An 18,379-nucleotide genomic window follows, 5' to 3' on the forward strand; every position below is an offset into this window, starting at 1 on the left:
ACATATTCATTTACTTATAGAAAATACATTTGTAAGCCTTGTCTTTTTCTTTTATCTTTTTTAATATTATATTACCATCTTAAAAAGAAATACGAAATTTTTTCTTATTTCAAGAATGTCATTTTGTTAATATTATGTACATTTTTTAAATGTAAAAAGGAAATTAAAAATATAAATAAAAATATAAACATAAATAAAAATATAAAAATAAATGAAAACTTAAATATAAATATAAATATAAAAATAAATGAAAACTTAAATATAAATAAAAATATAAAAATAAATGAAAAATTAAATATAAATAAAAATATAAAAATAAATGAAGACTTAAATATAAATAAAAATATAAAAATAAATGAAAACTTAAATATAAATATAAATAATTATAAAGAGAAAGAAAAAAGGATAAAAGGAATTTATTATTTTATTTGATTTTTTTCTTGTCACATTTTTAAAATGACAATTTTAAGAATTTTAATGCATTAGACATATTATATGTATACGGAGCATTTCATGGCATTAACCTTATGTTAGATCTTCACACAATCCATTTCAATAATGTCCGTTTAGTCCAGAAAAAAAAAAAAGCAAAACAATGCCTTACCGAAGGGGAGATAACAAGGGGAAATTTGATGGCATATCATGCATAAATAATTATATAAACATCCATATATTTTAATAAATAAATATATATATATATATATATATACATGTATGTATACATACCGTGTATATGGGCCTTATTACACGTTTATTCATTTTTTTTTTTTTTTAATTTTGAAGTAAAATTTACAAGTTTTTTTGTTTATTAGTTGTTAACCTTTCTGCCCCTTTTTAACATCCCTTGTATTTACGTTTTTTAGAGCAAATTCTTTAACGTGGATTTTTTTATTTAGTTAATTATTTAATTATTTATTTGTAGTTATTTCCTTTTTTACATCTTTGCATTACAAGCCCATTAGAAGAATGTGTTGTTTTATTAACGTATTTTGTATTGATGTGCATAAAAAATGAAGGATAATATTAAAGGTGTTGCTAGTTTTACGTGGAACACATAATCTTACTCATTTCGTTTTATATGTGATCATATCTTAATATCTTTTTTTTTTTTTTTTTTTTTTTCCGTATCTTTCCTTTTTTTGCTTACTATTTTAATTAAAAAAATAAAAATGACAACACAATCAAGGACAAGAGGATGGGAAAAAGAATCAAACATAAACCCTGACTACGAATACGAGCGATTATTAAAATTAGAAAATGAGTTTAAAATAAAACCATGGTTAGACAAAGGAGAAAAGGAAGGGTATTTATATAACATTGTACCCACTACTATGAATATAGTTCTGAAAAATTCTAATAAGTCACACAAGAAAACAGGTAATAATTCATCACTTCAGTTGTTTCTTTTTTCTTTTTTTTTTTTTTTTTTTTTTTTTTCGTACTTCTAAGATAATTCTTCAACTGCATGTGAAATATATATGATGATGTGTCTGCTTTGCATGTTCTTGTCCTGCATAATGATGATGCATCTTCCTTACATGTATGTGCTCCCCCTATCCATATGAGTATATACCCTCTTGTGCATTTTGTTCCCAGGTGTGCATATGTATTTCGTGTCTGATAACAACAAAACGTGGAGGATAACCTTATTTTATCGCCCGTACTTTTATTTGAAAATAAGAAATATACATAACTATGATGCAGTGACGGAATTTTTAAAAACTCGATTAGACAAACATAATGTAGAGATTGACTATATAAAAAAAGAAGACCTGAGTTTGTATGACCATTTAAACAAAAAAAGGAGCTATCTAAGTAATATATTTTTTAAGCTTTCATTTGATACGATTGAAAATTTAATAAGTGCTAGGGATGTGTTGACAAAAATAATAGAGCGAAATAAAAAAAATAAAGAAAAAACTATTTCTAATAATGATAAACATATATTTAATGAAGATGAACTATCATATAGTAAGCTAGAGTATTCGTATAAAAATGATTTTCCTCATACTAGATATGATGATGAACAGAATGAAAATATGGGTACTATGAAAGTAGGTTCATATGATCAAGGGAGAGATGTAATAGACTATACAAATATATTGAATAATTCTAAAAAGAAGAGAAATGATACGAATATAATGCCTACGAATAATAAGTTAAACATGAATGACATTATTGTGAATATGAAAAAACAGGCATTAAGTAAAGAAGAAATAATGAGTGAGATAATCGAGCTGTATGAATATGATGTAAAATATATAACACGAATTTGTATAGATAAAAATATCCGATGTGGTACATGGTATAAAGTATGTAGAGAAGAGGATGAATTATATACTGAACTGATCCATTTCCAAGTGATGAATAAAAAAGTGCTAGCACCATTAAATGTATTGGCATGGGATATAGAATGTTATAAAGATGAATTAAAATTTCCAGATAAAGAAAAAGATGAAATAATATTAATATCATATATGTATAATGCTCAAGGTTATTTAATAGTTAATAGAAATGTAATGAGTAAAAACATTAGAGAGTTTTTATATAAGCCTAATGAAGAATTTTCTGGAGCCGGAACGTTTAAGATTTTTAATGAACAAAATGAATATTCTTTATTAAAAAGATTTTTAGAACATATCAAATTATTAAAAATACATATATTTGTAACATATAATGGTGATTTTTTTGATATACCTTACTTGTTCAGGAGATGTGAAATTAATAATTTAAATGTTCCTGCAGAATTAGGTTTTATTATGAACAACAAACAAGAATGTTCATGTAATTTTATATTAAACATAGATGCATATAAATGGGTTGAAAGAGATTCGTATTTACCTAATGGTTCAAGGACTTTAAAAAGTGTATGTAAAATTAAATTAAAATATAATCCAACAGAAGTAGACCCAGAATGTATGGTAGCGATTGCTAGAGATGATCCCCAACATCTAGCTGTATACAGTGTTTCTGATGCAGTAGCTACATTCTATTTATATGATAAATTTATTCATAATTTTTTATTTGCTTTATGCTCAATTATTCCAATGAATCCAGATAATGTGTTAAGACAAGGTAGTGGTACCTTATGTGAACAACTATTAATGGCAGAAGCATATAAAAAAAATATTCTTTTTCCAAATAAATCTAAACAAGTATATAACCAATACTTTACAGATACACAGAATAAGAAAAAATATTTTATTTATGATGATTCTTTTGTTGGAGGTACTGTTCAAAGTTTGAAATGTGGTATCTATAGAGATGATCTTATAGAATCATTTACCCTAGATGTAGATACATATAAATACATTCTTAATAATGTAGATCATATTATTGACTTTTGGATACAAAAGGATCTAAATAAAAATTGCAATATAAATGATACTAATACTAATAATAATTATGTTCTGAAAAGTCAAATTGTAAATTTACAAAATATAAAAAATGATATTTGTAAGAAACTCAAATTCTTTATACAAAATCCAATTTTAAATATATGTCCAAATATTTATCACTTAGATGTTGCTGCAATGTATCCAAATATTATCCTTTCGCATCGTCTACAACCAAATGCTATTATTTCTCCTGATCACTGTTTTAATTGTTCTTTCTATAAACAACGACACCTATGTCAGAAACAAATGATTTGGAAAAGGAAGCTCGAAATTTCTCCTATTGACTATGGTCATGTGTTGTCTCTTATGCAGGACCTAAAAACTAGACTTTTTTATCCGCAAAAAAGTTACTTCAAGGCACAAAACAAGGAAGAATCGGACAGCAGCACGAACGACAACCTTGCGGACGCACGCCCTAGCAATAAGAAGTCGTAAGTTTGTGAGGGGATGCATATGCACCGCTCCACACGTGTCTGTATGCTTATACACCACATCGCACACATATATATGTTTATGCTCCTCTTCTTACACGATTATATGCTTGTTCATCTCTTTTTACACGATTATATGCTTGTTCATCTCTTTTTACACGATTATATGCTTGTTCATCTCTTCTTACACGTTTATATGCGTGTTCATCTCTTTTTACACGATTATATGCTTGTTCATCTCTTCTTACACATATATATGTTTATGCTCCTCTTCTTACACGATTATATGCTTGTTCATCTCTTTTTACACGATTATATGCTTGTTCATCTCTTCTTACACGATTATATGCTTGTTCATCTCTTTTTACACGATTATATGCTTGTTCATCTCTTCTTACACGATTATATGCGTGTTCATCTCTTTTTACACGATTATATGCTTGTTCATCTCTTCTTACACATATATATGTTTATGCTCCTCTTCTTACACGATTATATGCTTGTTCATCTCTTCTTACACGATTATATGCTTGTTCATCTCTTCTTACACGATTATATGCTTGTTCATCTCTTCTTACACGATTATATGCTTACGCGTAATGGTTCCTCCCTCTCAGGTGGAACGAGCTGACCGAGAAGCAGCAACATGACGAGCTGATGAAGGTGATCAAGGAGTGCTCCCAAAAATTTTTCAAGAAAACAAAAGTAGCTAAGGAAGTAGATGCATCTAGTTTGGTGTGCCAAAGAGAGAACCCATTTTACGTAGACACGGTAAGGACTTTTCGTGATAGAAGATATGTTTACAAAAAAGGACTGAAAGAATGTGAGCATGAAAAAAGGGAGTTACTAAAAATGAATAAGATTGACTATATGAAAATTCAAGAATTAGATGATAAGATATTATTAAACGATTCTTTGCAGTTAGCACATAAGTGTATATTAAATAGTTTTTATGGTTATGTTAAAAGAAAAGGCAGTAGATGGTACTCAGATCAAATGGGAGCTATTGTAACGTATACCGGATCTCAAATAATTAATGGTGCATTTAATTTAATAAATAAAATTGGTATACCTATGGAATTAGATACAGATGGAATATGGTGTATGTTACCAAAAAATTTCCCAGAAATATATGATGTGTTCATATTAGAAAAAGATGCATTACATAAATTAAAAGAATATGAAAATAAATCAGATGAAGAATTAAAGAATGATCCGAATATTAAAAAAGTAGAATTTGAATTTCCAACAAATATTTTAAATTTTGAAATGCATAAAAAGTGGACAAATCATCAATACTTGATTTATAATGAACATACAGATGATTATGAGTGTATTAGTAAAAATGAAATATTTTTTGAATTAGATGGACCATGGCATGGTATGTTTTTACCTGCATCCGAAAAATCAGATGATTTATTAAAAAAAAGATATGTAGTTTTTAATGATAAATATAAAATCAGTGAACTAAAAGGTTTTGAAATAAAAAGAAGGGGAGAATTACGAATTATTCAAAAATTTCAAAGTGAAATTTTTAACCATTTTTTAAAAGGTAAAACAAAAGAAGAATCATATTATTATGCATCCTTAACTGCAAATAAATGGAAAAACTTAATAGACACAAAAGCTGCTGATATTGATAATGATGATGAATTATTTGACTTAATTTTAGCAAAAAAAGTATTGAACAAATCAGTAAAGGAACAACCAAATGCTAAAAGTTTTGGTATAACAACAGCAAAAAGATTAAGTGAATTATTAAGTAATGCAAGTTATATTGAAGACAATAATGTTTCTACCCAATTTATTGTTGCTTCAAAACCAGTAGGATCAGATATAACCTATAGGGCTATACCGATTCAAATATTTAAAACTAATGTAGAAACGCAAATCTTCTATCTAAGCAAGTGGTTAGGTATGACTTTCCCTCCAGATCAGCCAGTTAATGTTAGAGATATTATAGACTGGAATTATTATAAACAGAAATTAGAAGTCCAAATTTTAAAACTAGTAATAATTCCTGCAATTAAGCAAAATATTAACAATCCTATTACGTCTATATCTGTACCGGACTGGCTCAAGAAGCAAATCAATATTTCCGAGGGGAAGCAGAAAAAAATTACCTCGTTCTTCGTAAAGAAGGAGGTAAAGAATGGATCGATGAAACAAGTAAAGAATGGATTAGCGAATGGAGTGACGAAGGAGGAAATAGAGAGTGAACGCGCAAAGGTTGAAGGTGCAAACTTGGTAGATGCAAACCTTAGTAACCATTACAGCGATAGTGTAACCATTATACAGGATGGCAGTTGCAACGAACAATATAAGGATGTAAAATCTGAAAATAGCATGAATACCCATGATGAAAAGCAAAAAGGGAAAGATGAATGGAATAAATCTGTGGAAAAGAAGAGTCCATTTGCTATAGATGAAACTGCAGTTGCGTGCACATCTACAATGATGAATACAAAAAGACGCTTACCTGAACACTATCTCTTAGATAGCTTTATTTCAAAGAGAAAAAAATTAATACTACTAAATGATAACACTCTAAATGGTATTTGCAGCACTAATGCAGCATGCTTAGCATACAAAAAATTAAATTCACTAGATAGCTACCTAGAACATAATAACAGTAACAATATTATAATTATAGATCATGAGAAAATAAATGTCAGTAATTTAAACAGTAAAGAATTGTACAATTTATTTGAAACCAATTTTAAAAAATGGATGCTCATTAATAACAAAATATGGAAAAATAATAGGACGCAAATTAAGAAAATTCGAATAGAAGACAAGTCTAAAAAAAAAAGAATATCCTTTAGGGTAGAAGATCATGAAGGAGAAGAAAAGAATAATTCTCAAAAATTGTCTAGTTTAGACACAAAATATTTACATGTCATACAAAATGCCATGGATATTGTATACCTATACAAAAAGGTTAAGAGAAAGAACAAAGCTACCACTAATAAAAATAGTAAAGGTGCAAGCACCGCTGCCACTGCTTCTATGGTTACCTCTAGTTCTACCTTCAGTAGTAATACCTTCTCAAATAGTGCTAAAAAAAACGAACATCAAACCATGTTGAAGCCTTACTTAAAATATTTCAAACATGAAACAGAGTCGGATTCATCGGGGGATGAAAATGAATTTCTTAATGAAAATGATGTTATAGATGAAAATGATGATGATGGAATTTATTATGCAATAGTATCTTTAAAAAATAGTAATAAATTCTATAAAATAAAATTACAAGTATACAGGCATATATATATAAATAATTATGATACGTTAGATATAAAAAGTAATAGTAAAATTACTATAAAATTAATATCATCGAATAATGACAATGCATTGTTTAAATCCAATGCATATTGTAATTGTTTTCTTCCAAGAAATATAAAAATATTTAATTTATATGAATTTATTATGAGTGAAAAGTATTTCAATAAATATATTATTAATACATTAAATGCAAATTATCATGAAAGTATTGTATCTGTATATGAGACGAGAATACCTTTATATTTTGATTTCTTAAGTAGATATGGAAATTCTGTTGAGGTGGACACAAATAATTATAATGCAATATTTGATGAAAATAAATGCTTCAAATCTCATTGCTTCACAAAAGTAGAAAAAGATAAAGGAAAAAATAATATATCACAGGATTACTTAGATGATATACATATTATACATATTCATATATTTCATACTGTCATTGATAATGTTTGTAGTCGTATTTTCATCAATGTCTATGATCAGCATGAACAAAATAATGATGATCATTTGTTCGGAAACAAAATCATGTTTAGTGGAATTGGCAATGAAGACGACTTCGATCCTTATAATGTATTTCTCAAATTCTTGAACCTCGAAAAATGGTACTCAGACATCAAAAATTCTGTTATGACGAACAATAGGAAAGAAAAAACTGCTTGTTCGTTCGACTCTGATGTGTACGAATATTCGAAGGGGCAAACGACTTGGGACAGGACACAAAAGAATGCAAATGATGTAAATGCCTCAAACACCGCAAACATTACAAACACCGCAAACATTACAAACACCGCAAACATTACAAACACCGCAAACACCGCAAACACCGCAAACACCGCAAACACCACAAACACCGCAAACACCACAAACACCGCAAACACCACAAACACCGCAAACACCACAAATAGTGCAAATACCGCTTATAGCGGGGGTCTAGGCCAAAAAGGAGGGAGTTTCGCCTTTCTGGGAAAACAAGAAAAAGAACAAATGAAAAGCGCAATACTGGATATGTTATTCGACAGAGAATTTTTCATAAAAAACACACAAAAAGATCTACTATTTTTGTACCATTACAGAAAGTTTGACATATATTACGAAGATAATTCGAATATTTATAAGGTACTTGAATATTTGGACTTATACATGAATAAATATCGTAGCAATATACTAACAGGTAAAAAAAAATATATTTTCCACGTATCATCGACAATTGATAGGAAGAAATTAGGTTGGTGGAGTACTAACAAATATTTCCCTTGTTACTTTCACAAATTTGAAAAGACGAGTAAGTATCAAAATATTCCTAGAATGAATTACAAGGAAGAGGCTTTTAACTTATCTCTACAGTTGTTTTTTGAAAATTATTATAGGGTAGAAGAAGACTTAAATTTTTCAAGAATATCAAACATACCATTATTTAATTTATTGAATATAAATAAAAGAAATGATAAACATAAATTTATATATGACACATTGTATGCATCCTTTTTAAAAAAATACAAAGGAATTTTATGGTTATCCTATTTTGGCAATTACGACTTAGGTATTCCTTGTTTAAACATCAACAATTTTTGCGATTATGATTTGCTAAAAAAAAATGTGGATATGATAAACCAAGGTATATATAGAGGATACATTGTTCATCTATTTTTTAATGAGTCCCTTATTTTTAACAGCGTTAGGCATTTCGCAAAGTACGCAAATATGTTTAGTGAAAGTCAGTACGAAGCACTTGCAAATAGCAACAGAACAAATTATCATAGGAGGGAAAACAGGCACCACGAAAATGGTACCAATAAAAGCAGGAATAACGGAAGGAGTAATGAAATGAATAACCACATTGGTATCCGTGCTAGTGACGGAGGGTTCAGGAAAAGACATAAACATAAACATCCCTCTAACAATGATGATGAGAAAAATAGAGGAAATTTCGACGAAGAAGATATTTCAACGACGGATGATAACAAGGTGGGAGTGTCTTGTAGCAGCGAAAACGAAGCAATAGATGATTATTCATCAGATGTAAATGATAGGAAAAATTTAATTAAAAACAAGTATGATATAAATTTCATTGTAGAACAGAATTCTCATGTTTCTCAGTTCAGCAATTTTGCATTTAAATTATTAGGTCAATGTTTAGAATATTTGATTTCAAAAATATCATCGTTATCTATGTTAATTACTAATAGAACATTTGAAAGTATTTCCGATATTTTTACGTCTTTCTATTCTTGGATTTCTAATAATTCCAGTTTACTTTATGACATTGCGTTATATAATAAGGTTTTAGAATGCTCCGAGTTGTATCAAAATAATTTAATTAATATTATGAAAAAAAAGTTTAATGCTAATATAATTTTTGCTGATTTGAGAAATTTTATAATATGCTTTAACGAATTCTCTGTCATTTCTGGTAGAAATATTTTAAAAAATTTAATAAAATATTTCTCACATGCCGATTCTATATATGCTAATGTTCCTTTTTATATTAAGAATGAATATATTGCTGCTTGTCAGTTCGATAAATATAATTTTATAAGGTATAAAGAATATTATAACCCTAATGAGGAGAACACTGATGAGAATTTAAAAATAATTGAGTACCTACCACCTATTTGTGAATCTTTTCTAAGATATGTCTTAGATATCATCACCTTAAATCCTTTACAGGACATAATTACCTTTTATGAAAGAAAAGAAAATAGTACAAAGCAATACGAAAAGGGGAATATTTTGACGCAAAATGGGGGAAAACACGATATTAATTGCAGTAGTACTCATAATAGCGGCGATAATAATAACAGCGGCGGTAATAATAACAGCGGCGGTAATAATAACAGCGGCGGTAATAATAACAGCGGCGGTAATAATAACAGCGGCGGTAATAATAACAGCAGCGGTAATAATAACAGCAGCGGTAATAATAATGAGAACCCTGGAAAAACCGCCCCACGAGAGGAAAAGAATTATTTTAACTTAATACTAAAATCGGACAAACTGACTGATAAAATAAACCTAACACAAAGAGCAAAATTAAAATACATATATGACAAATCTTTTGATGATTTAGAAGAGGTGTGTGAATCTTTTGCCTTAATTAACGAAAACGTAGATGTTTTATCATATAAAATTGAAGAAAAACTAAAAGATTTGTGGTTTATGCCAGGAAATATATATAAAAAAATAAAAAAATCAATTAAATATAAAAAATATTTAATAGAAAATTATTGGCCATATGATGATGAAGAGGATGATGAAATGGATGAAAATAATATGAACCTGGCACCATTTTTATTCCCTCAAACGTTAGGAAATCTAGCCAAAAAAGAAAATAACTGGAGATTGGAAATTGTCAAGTTCTGCATCTTTCTAATGCAAAATGATAAATTATTGAATCTGCAAAATGAAAACTCAAATGAAGCTTTTCATGAAAAAAGACATGAATTATATGAAATTATTGGAGATAGTGAATATAATAGAAATAATTCCGTATGGAAAAGCCCATGCCATGAATTAATTTTAAAAGATATATTCTGTGAAAACTGCTCTTCTGTATATCACATGAACGTTGTCACAAGTCTAGTAGAAGCAGAAATAAATGGTAAACCCTCCTTCATTTGGTTATGTAAAAACTGTAATTCAAAGTATGACAACGAATTTATAGAGCTAAAAATTCTATCCTTATTACAGGACACCTTTGATGCGTACAATGTAAAGCCTTCTTTCATCCCCCTACATTTGAGATGTTGCTACTGGAAGCGACTAGTAGCAACTGGCGATGTTTGTGTGCAGTTGCTACTATTATTCTGTTTTTTTGCAAGTTGCATATGACCAATTCTAAATCATTTTATATAACGTTTTGTTCTACTCCTTTTTTTTATGCCTTTTACTTCTGTATGTCATTTTGTTTTATTTTATTTTATTATACTTTTTTTTTTTTATTTTATATTTTTTGTACATTTATCCGTAGGCGCAAGATTTAGTGTGCAACAGCTGTAATGCCATAAAATCATTTCACAGAAGATCAATATGTAAATGCGGTCAGGCTTTTACGCCCCGTTTGGACATAAGTGACTGGAAACAGACTTTGGAAATTATGGAAAATTTGGCTGCTATGTTAAGCATGCCTTTATTATTAGACGTTTTAAAATCTATGAAAACTTATCTTATATAATTTTTGCTTTATTTGATTTTTTTTTAAGTATCAAAATAATTGATTCACTTTATTTTACTTTATTTTTCTTTAATTTGCTTTATTTTTCTTAAATTTATATTAATTTTTTTTTTTTTTTTTTTTTGTATCTTTTCTCATATTTGCCCCAAAAATGTGAATTCATATATTTGACAAGTTGTTAATGCGAGTGATAAAAGACATACATATGTATACTTATATCAAATGGGTTTTTGTATATTATTCAAACAATTAAATTAAAATATAATTGCATAAAATACTCGTGAACATGGCATATATGCATTATCACAATAAAAACATTTTGTTTTATAAACGAATTAATCAAAAAAAAAAAAAAAAATTTAATATATTTTAAAACTGACAAAAAAGCAGCACACATCTTAAAGAATACACATCAAACAAAACCTACTTTTTCTTTTATTTATTTATTTATTTATTTATTTATTGTTTTCCTTATTTAAAAATTATTATTCACTGCATATTTCCATTCCCTAAAACATTCATAAAATATTTTGAAAAAGCTACTACAATTTTTCTTCGACGGTTTTACATAAGTCCAAAGTAGTCTCTTATTATTTATTTATATACTCTGATTATTAAAGGCTTCACATATTTAGTTACAGCGCAATCATTCTTTTAGGTTCTTTAGATATGAGTGAACATCTATAAGTGTGAAATAGAAAAATGGCATAGTCAAATGTGCTCATATGTATATATATGTGCATACACGTATGGCTGTTCAAACTTTTTGCATAAATGTGCGATCACTGAAAGGGATAAGATGCTCAACTAATGTACTCATGAAATATAGTATAATCTTTATTATATTAGAGGAATGAGAGTTAATTATCGGTTACATAAAATTTTTTATATGGAAATATTGAAGGTGTTCAACTATATGCCACAACAGCGAGATTATTTGTAAATTTATATAACAAGAATATTTCATAGCATGAGAATTATCTTAAAATATCTTAAATATTATTAGAGTTATTTAATAACTATATAGAATTCTTTTTTTTTTTTTTTTTTTTTGTCTTTCGATGTCTCTGCTTTTCCCATTTTACCCTTAATAATTAGGTACTGCAAAGGATTAGGTAGAAAAGCTTGAAGCGGTTCAAACGCTGAAGTAACTATATCCCTGAATGTATAAGTGCCCGAATTTTTAAATGTTTGTAAAGAAAAAATTTCTATACATTAATTAAAGGCGTAACAACTTCCTGCGTTTTTATATATTGTTACATTTCCTATTGGCGTTAATAGCGTTACACATACATACATACGTACATACATTAATACATGCATACGTACGTGCACACACATATATATATATATGTATATATATTTATGAGTGCACGTACTGAATTCTTTTTTTGTGAATTTTTAGTAATCTCTGCTTGTCGTTCATAAATTCTTCTTCGTCAGTTTTTCTTTGAATTTCCTCTACCCTCATAAGGGAGTCTAAAGATTCAAGTACTTCTTGTGTATCTTCAACTGGAGCCTTAAAAGGGAGAAAATGAAGAATACATTTAAGAAAAATATTTTTCCTTTTTTTTTTTTTTTATTCTACATTCTGGGCTAAACAATTTTTCTATGTTTTCATATTACATGTATATTTATCTTAAAATCTTCATCTCCTTCTACCATTTTTTTTAACTTAGAACGATTAGCCTAAATAAATATTATACAAAATTTAATTGAACAAAAAAAAATTTCTACTTTTTTAGGAGCTTTTTTAAAACTTTTTAATACTACTATTTTTTATAAAAACGGCTTTCTAGTTTAAAACAATAACGTTTATGCTAAATATATATATATGTGCATATATGTATATATTTAACATACGGGACCTATGGGGATCATTTTTTCATTTAGAACAAAGTTATTCTGAACAAGACACCAAAAAAACAAACAAATCGAAGCGACAAAATAATTCATTTTTTCTGAATTGTTCAGAAAATTATTAAAAAATAATATATTTATAATTACACAAATTGGGCTTAATTAGACCTAAATATGAGAATCATATGTTATGAATATATTTGTTTACAAATGTGTAAAAGTGTAGTTTTATCTAATTTTTTCTCATAATGAATAGCCTAATAATTTAATGTAATTTATGATTCAAGTGATATTTACATAATGTGATTAAGATCGAACAAAGACCATTACTGCAAGGATGAAATAAATAAGGGGGGAAGCAAAAAAAAAAAAAAAAAAAAAAAAAAAAGAATGTAAATACATCCTTTTATCTAGCTATTTTATTTTTATTTATTTGTTTATTTTTTTTTTTTTGCGTGTTTAAAAAAAAAAAAATTTTGAACAAATAAGTAAACATATGTTATATAACCACATTTATTTTTTTTGCATATTTGATTAAATATAAAAAATTTTCAAAGGCACGCAAAAGTTCCATTTTAATTTTTTTTTTCGAATAAGCTTTACACTTCTATGCCATATGAATTTTTTTGAAAAAATGTGTACCCAATGATTAAATGATTAACCTTTTATTTTTTTATTTTTACTTCTATAGAATTTAATATTTTTTTTAAATTCCTAATTTTTTAAAAAGGTTAATATATAACTTTAAAGAAAACATTTTTTTCATGACCTTTTTTGATGTAATCCGTTTTTTACTATTTTAAGACCACATATATATCTCCTTTTTTTACAATAGGGGGCCTAGGAAAATATGCGTTAAAAAAATTTTCCTTTTAACTCCTCTGCTTAGCTTATTTTTTTTAATGGATAAGGGAAACGAAAAAAGGAAAAAAAAAAGAAACAAAGAAAGGAAAATAAAAAAGGAAATGAAAAGAAAAAAAAAAAAAAAGAGGGAATGAATAAACAAGACAAACAATTAAACCAACAAAACAAGTGTGGATAAACGAGGAAAAAAGAATTTAAATCCTATATTAGCGTATAAAATTTTACTCCCTTTTTGTTCAAATTGTTACATTATATATATATAAATTATATCTCTTACTTAGCTTTAGGCTTTTTTAGAATTTTTCGTTATAATTTTACACATGTTTCACTGCTTTTTTTCTTTTTTCTTTTATCTTGTACTTCATTTCACTTCATTTCATTTTGTGGATTCTGTAAAATAACTATAAAGAGAGCCCTTTGATTATCATGAGTTATCTTGTGTACTTGAATATAAGTTTTAAAACTTTATATGTTATTGAAAAAATAATATAAAATTAAAACGAAAGTTTGGCTTGTTAATCTGAAGTAAATACTGCGGATTGTTTTTCAATTAACATATGGATAAATGAAAAAAAAAAAAAAAATTTGTTTCATAATATTTGTTATGCGAATGTATGTATATATAGCATGTAAATATTTATATATATATATTTATGTTCAGATGCATAAAAATAAAAATGAGTGTGAAATGAGAACATCATGATATATTTTGCCTTACATGTATTTTACGTTTTAATCATATATAAATTTTTTTATTATACAATTAACCTACTTTAATTCTTCCATTTTTTTTTTTTTTCTTTTTTTGTAGTATCGTGTGTGTACAAAGCACATTATTTTGAATGAGCATTTGATGTTATCTGATTAGCAAAGTGTATTAAATATGTTGTACAAGTTGTTATTGTGAATTTTATATAGAGCTTGTTAAATTCTTTAAATTTAAAAAAAAAAAAAAATTCATTTACCTTTTGTTGTGTACAGTTCTTTAATTCTTACCAATTTTCATTTATAGCTACCCATATATATATATACGTATATATGTATGTATATATGAACGTATGTATATATGAACGTATGTATATATGAACGTATGTATATATGAACGTATGTATATATGAACGTATGTATATATGAACGTATGTATATATGAACGTATGTATATATGAACGTATGTATATATGAACGTATGTATATATGAACGTATGCATATATGAACGTATGTACGTATGTGTGTACACTTGTATATGTGCGCTCAATGAGAAAGAATATTTTCTTGGAAATGGAAAATGAAAATGTTTAGCAAAGAAAAAGGTATAACAGATTATAAAAAAAAGAAAAGTCGAATAAGAGAGGTTACGAGAAAATGCCTCAACCTTATTGATTTAAAGTACAATAATTTAACAGCTTTAATAAATGTAAATAAATCCCCTGACTTTTTAAAAAATTATCATTTTAGTGATGATGAAATAAAATTTAATTCACAGGAATATACATCAACCGATATTTATTTCCCAGAAAGCACTTACACAAATAATGATTTTAAAAATTTGCTAGGATGGGTACCAAGAAATTTGAAAATTGAAGAGCCTATTAGTACAGATTCAATTCCTTGTGCTTTTTTTTTTTCAAATGACAACACATTAGTAAGTGACAAAATAATTTTGTATTTACACAAATTTAATGAAGATCTAGGTACCATTATTCCAACTGTATATGCATTACACAAAAAGTTAAATATAAATATAATTGCCATGGAATATTCAGGTTATGGTGCAAGCTTTGATAATTATGAACAGAAGCTTGTATCTATTGTAAATGATTCTTTTACTATTTTAAAATTTATTGTCAATTCTTTAAAAATTTCACATAGTAATGTATATATATTATCTTACGAATTTTTGGCTAGTTGTGCTATTGAGGCTGTTAATCGTTTTGAGGACCTGTATGGAAAGGATATTTCATTTGGTGGGTTGGTACTAATTAAACCAAAATTTTTACAAATTGTTAACAGTGGTAGTATAACACATAATAAGAACAATAATAGTCATATATTAACAACGAATGATGAGCCTGATCATATGTTAATAACACAGAGCAGTTTAAATGAAAAATATTCCCCTCAAAAAAGTATAGATAATCAGGATATCGTAATTAATGAGGATCATACAGAAAAAGAACATCCCTATAGCACTTCCAAAGAATTAAGTAAGAAAAAGGAAAGTAAAATGAATATAAAAAAGTGCTATCAAGCAAATGTGTCTTCTCTAAGAGAGCAAGAAAACTTGGATAATACAAGTCAAAAAAATAATGTAAATCAAAATGGGATGAAAAAAGAGAAATTAATAAAAAAAGAGGGAAAACAAACTAAGAGTAGGAAAACAGATAATAGAAGTAGTACCAGTAAATCAAGTACTACTAGTTATTGCTATCAGTCTTATAATGGTATTATTACATGTGATATGTCGTTGTTCTATAGTGACAGTAATGGTACTCATAATAACTGTTACAGTATTGACAATCACCATGGCAGTCTTAATGGAAATCTTAACGACAATCCTAATGACAGTCGTACTAGTGATGAACATGCTCCATCTGAAAACAAGGATGTTCCGTATTCCCTAATAAAAAGAATTTTAAAAGATACTTTTGATATCAACCATTCGATTAACTCAATTAAACCATTGAAATGCTCCATTTTAATTTTCCATCCTGAAAATTATTCTTACAAAAATTCAAGCTCACATATCCTCTTAAGTAATGCTACAGAATGTTATAAAAAAGCTGTCTTTGCATTTGATTTTATGAATGAAGATTTTGTTACAGCTTTTAATTGGTTCTTTTCTCAAAATTGCGATTTTCAAAAAAAAGAAAAATTGCTTAAAAATTTATTATATTTATATGTGCATCCTACATATGGACAATTATACAGTAATGCAAATGATGAAATAAATAAGGAATCAAATTGTATCTTAGGGGATGAGTATTCTTACAATTTAAATAATGACTTCAGCGAAATTCCTAAGGTCAATTTTGATGGAGATCCTAATGAACCACGCAGTAACAGCACAAGAAATAGCTTCAGCAACAATAACAGCAATTTAAATAATAATACCAGTGACAGTGATGATTTGGTTAATTACTACGAAAAAAATAGTAATTCTTGCTTTAGCAGCAAAAATACCATTCACATTCCCAATGAAATTTTTACGTGCCCAGAAGTGATTCAGGAGGAAAACAACTGAAAAAAAGAAAAAAAAGAAAAGAAAATGTTCTCTTCATAGTGGCCCCGCACATACATAAAAACGCCCTCTTTATTGAATTCCTTCATTTGAACATTCTTAATGAAGATGTTCATAAATAACATTTTTAGAATTTTTTTAATTTAGAGGATTAATTTTTATTTTAATATTTTTCAATTTTACTTTTTTGATTTTACCTCTTCATTTTTGCCTCTTTAATTTTACCTCTTTATTTTTGCCTCTTCAATTTTACCTCTTCATTTTTGCCTCTTTAATTTTACCTCTTTATTTTTGCCTCTTTAATTTTACCTCTTTAATTTTACCTTTTTGATTTTACCTCGTCAATTCTGCCTTTTCAATTTTACCTTTTTAATTTTGGACTTAACGAAATTTTGTATTTTTTTGCATAATCTGCATATTTCCACCCCGTCATCAGATTGCCCACATATATGCTGCCAAACACTAACATGATGTTTTTATATTGAAGGGATTTGAGTGAGTCCCATTATTTATCAATACACACATGAACATATGTATGTGCGCAAGTATGTACCTACTTATGTATATGTATGTATATATATACGTATATGTGTATGTTATAAATGACCCCTACTTACACCTGAATTTTGCTACGACGCCTTTTTTATTCATACATTTTGGCTTTTTAATATATAAACATCAATTTTCTTTTTAAATTTTCCTTTCTTTTCTTATTAAATTTTTAAGTTTGATTTTCCTATTGCAATTTGATTTTATTTTTGACCTTAAATAAAATAATATTTATAATTTCCCTTATTTAGCAACTTATTTTTTTCGAATTAAAGTTAACAGTTGAATTTTTTTTTTTTTTTTCTTACCTTTTAGCTTTATGTTTTCACTTGTTATTCAGTTCAACATACAACTCTTTAAACTCCTTTTTTTTCCCATTATGTTACAAATTTTTCTCCAGCTTAATTTTAACGTATTTAAATATTAAAAGGAGTATTAAAAAATGAGCTTAAGAAAATACAGCAAAATGAAGAAACAACAATATGTAGTGAAATAAAGCAGCACCAAGATGTAAAATAAAAGAGTAATAACAAAAGAGCTTAATTTCTTTTTTGTTAAGATAAACATTCTTGCTTTGTTGTATAT

At 27.2% G+C, this 18,379-nt stretch overlaps 3 protein-coding genes across 3 annotated transcripts; 2 read left to right on the plus strand and 1 right to left on the minus strand.

Annotated features, from left to right (window-relative positions):
* Window positions 1–1,169: 1,169 nt before the first annotated feature.
* On the plus strand, window positions 1,170–11,282 carry MKS88_003668 (uncharacterized protein; the record flags this gene model as incomplete). Its single annotated transcript, XM_067216780.1, has 4 exons — window positions 1,170–1,377; window positions 1,597–3,829; window positions 4,447–10,888; window positions 11,079–11,282. The coding sequence occupies 4 exons, from the start codon at window positions 1,170–1,172 to the stop codon at window positions 11,280–11,282; spliced, it is 9,087 nt and encodes a 3,028-aa protein (XP_067072480.1).
* A 1,363-nt stretch (window positions 11,283–12,645) lies between these two features.
* Window positions 12,646–13,238, minus strand: MKS88_003669 (secreted ookinete protein; the record flags this gene model as incomplete). Its single annotated transcript, XM_067216781.1, has 3 exons — window positions 12,646–12,801; window positions 12,909–12,971; window positions 13,146–13,238. The coding sequence occupies 3 exons, from the start codon at window positions 13,236–13,238 to the stop codon at window positions 12,646–12,648; spliced, it is 312 nt and encodes a 103-aa protein (XP_067072481.1).
* A 2,054-nt stretch (window positions 13,239–15,292) lies between these two features.
* Window positions 15,293–17,248, plus strand: MKS88_003670 (alpha/beta hydrolase; the record flags this gene model as incomplete). The annotated part of the gene is made up of 1 exon (XM_067216782.1): window positions 15,293–17,248. The coding sequence occupies one exon, from the start codon at window positions 15,293–15,295 to the stop codon at window positions 17,246–17,248; it is 1,956 nt and encodes a 651-aa protein (XP_067072482.1).
* Window positions 17,249–18,379: the final 1,131 nt, after the last annotated feature.

This window comes from Plasmodium brasilianum, chromosome 11 (assembly GCF_023973825.1).
Source record: "Plasmodium brasilianum strain Bolivian I chromosome 11, whole genome shotgun sequence".
Taxonomy (NCBI): Eukaryota; Apicomplexa; class Aconoidasida; order Haemosporida; family Plasmodiidae; genus Plasmodium; species Plasmodium brasilianum.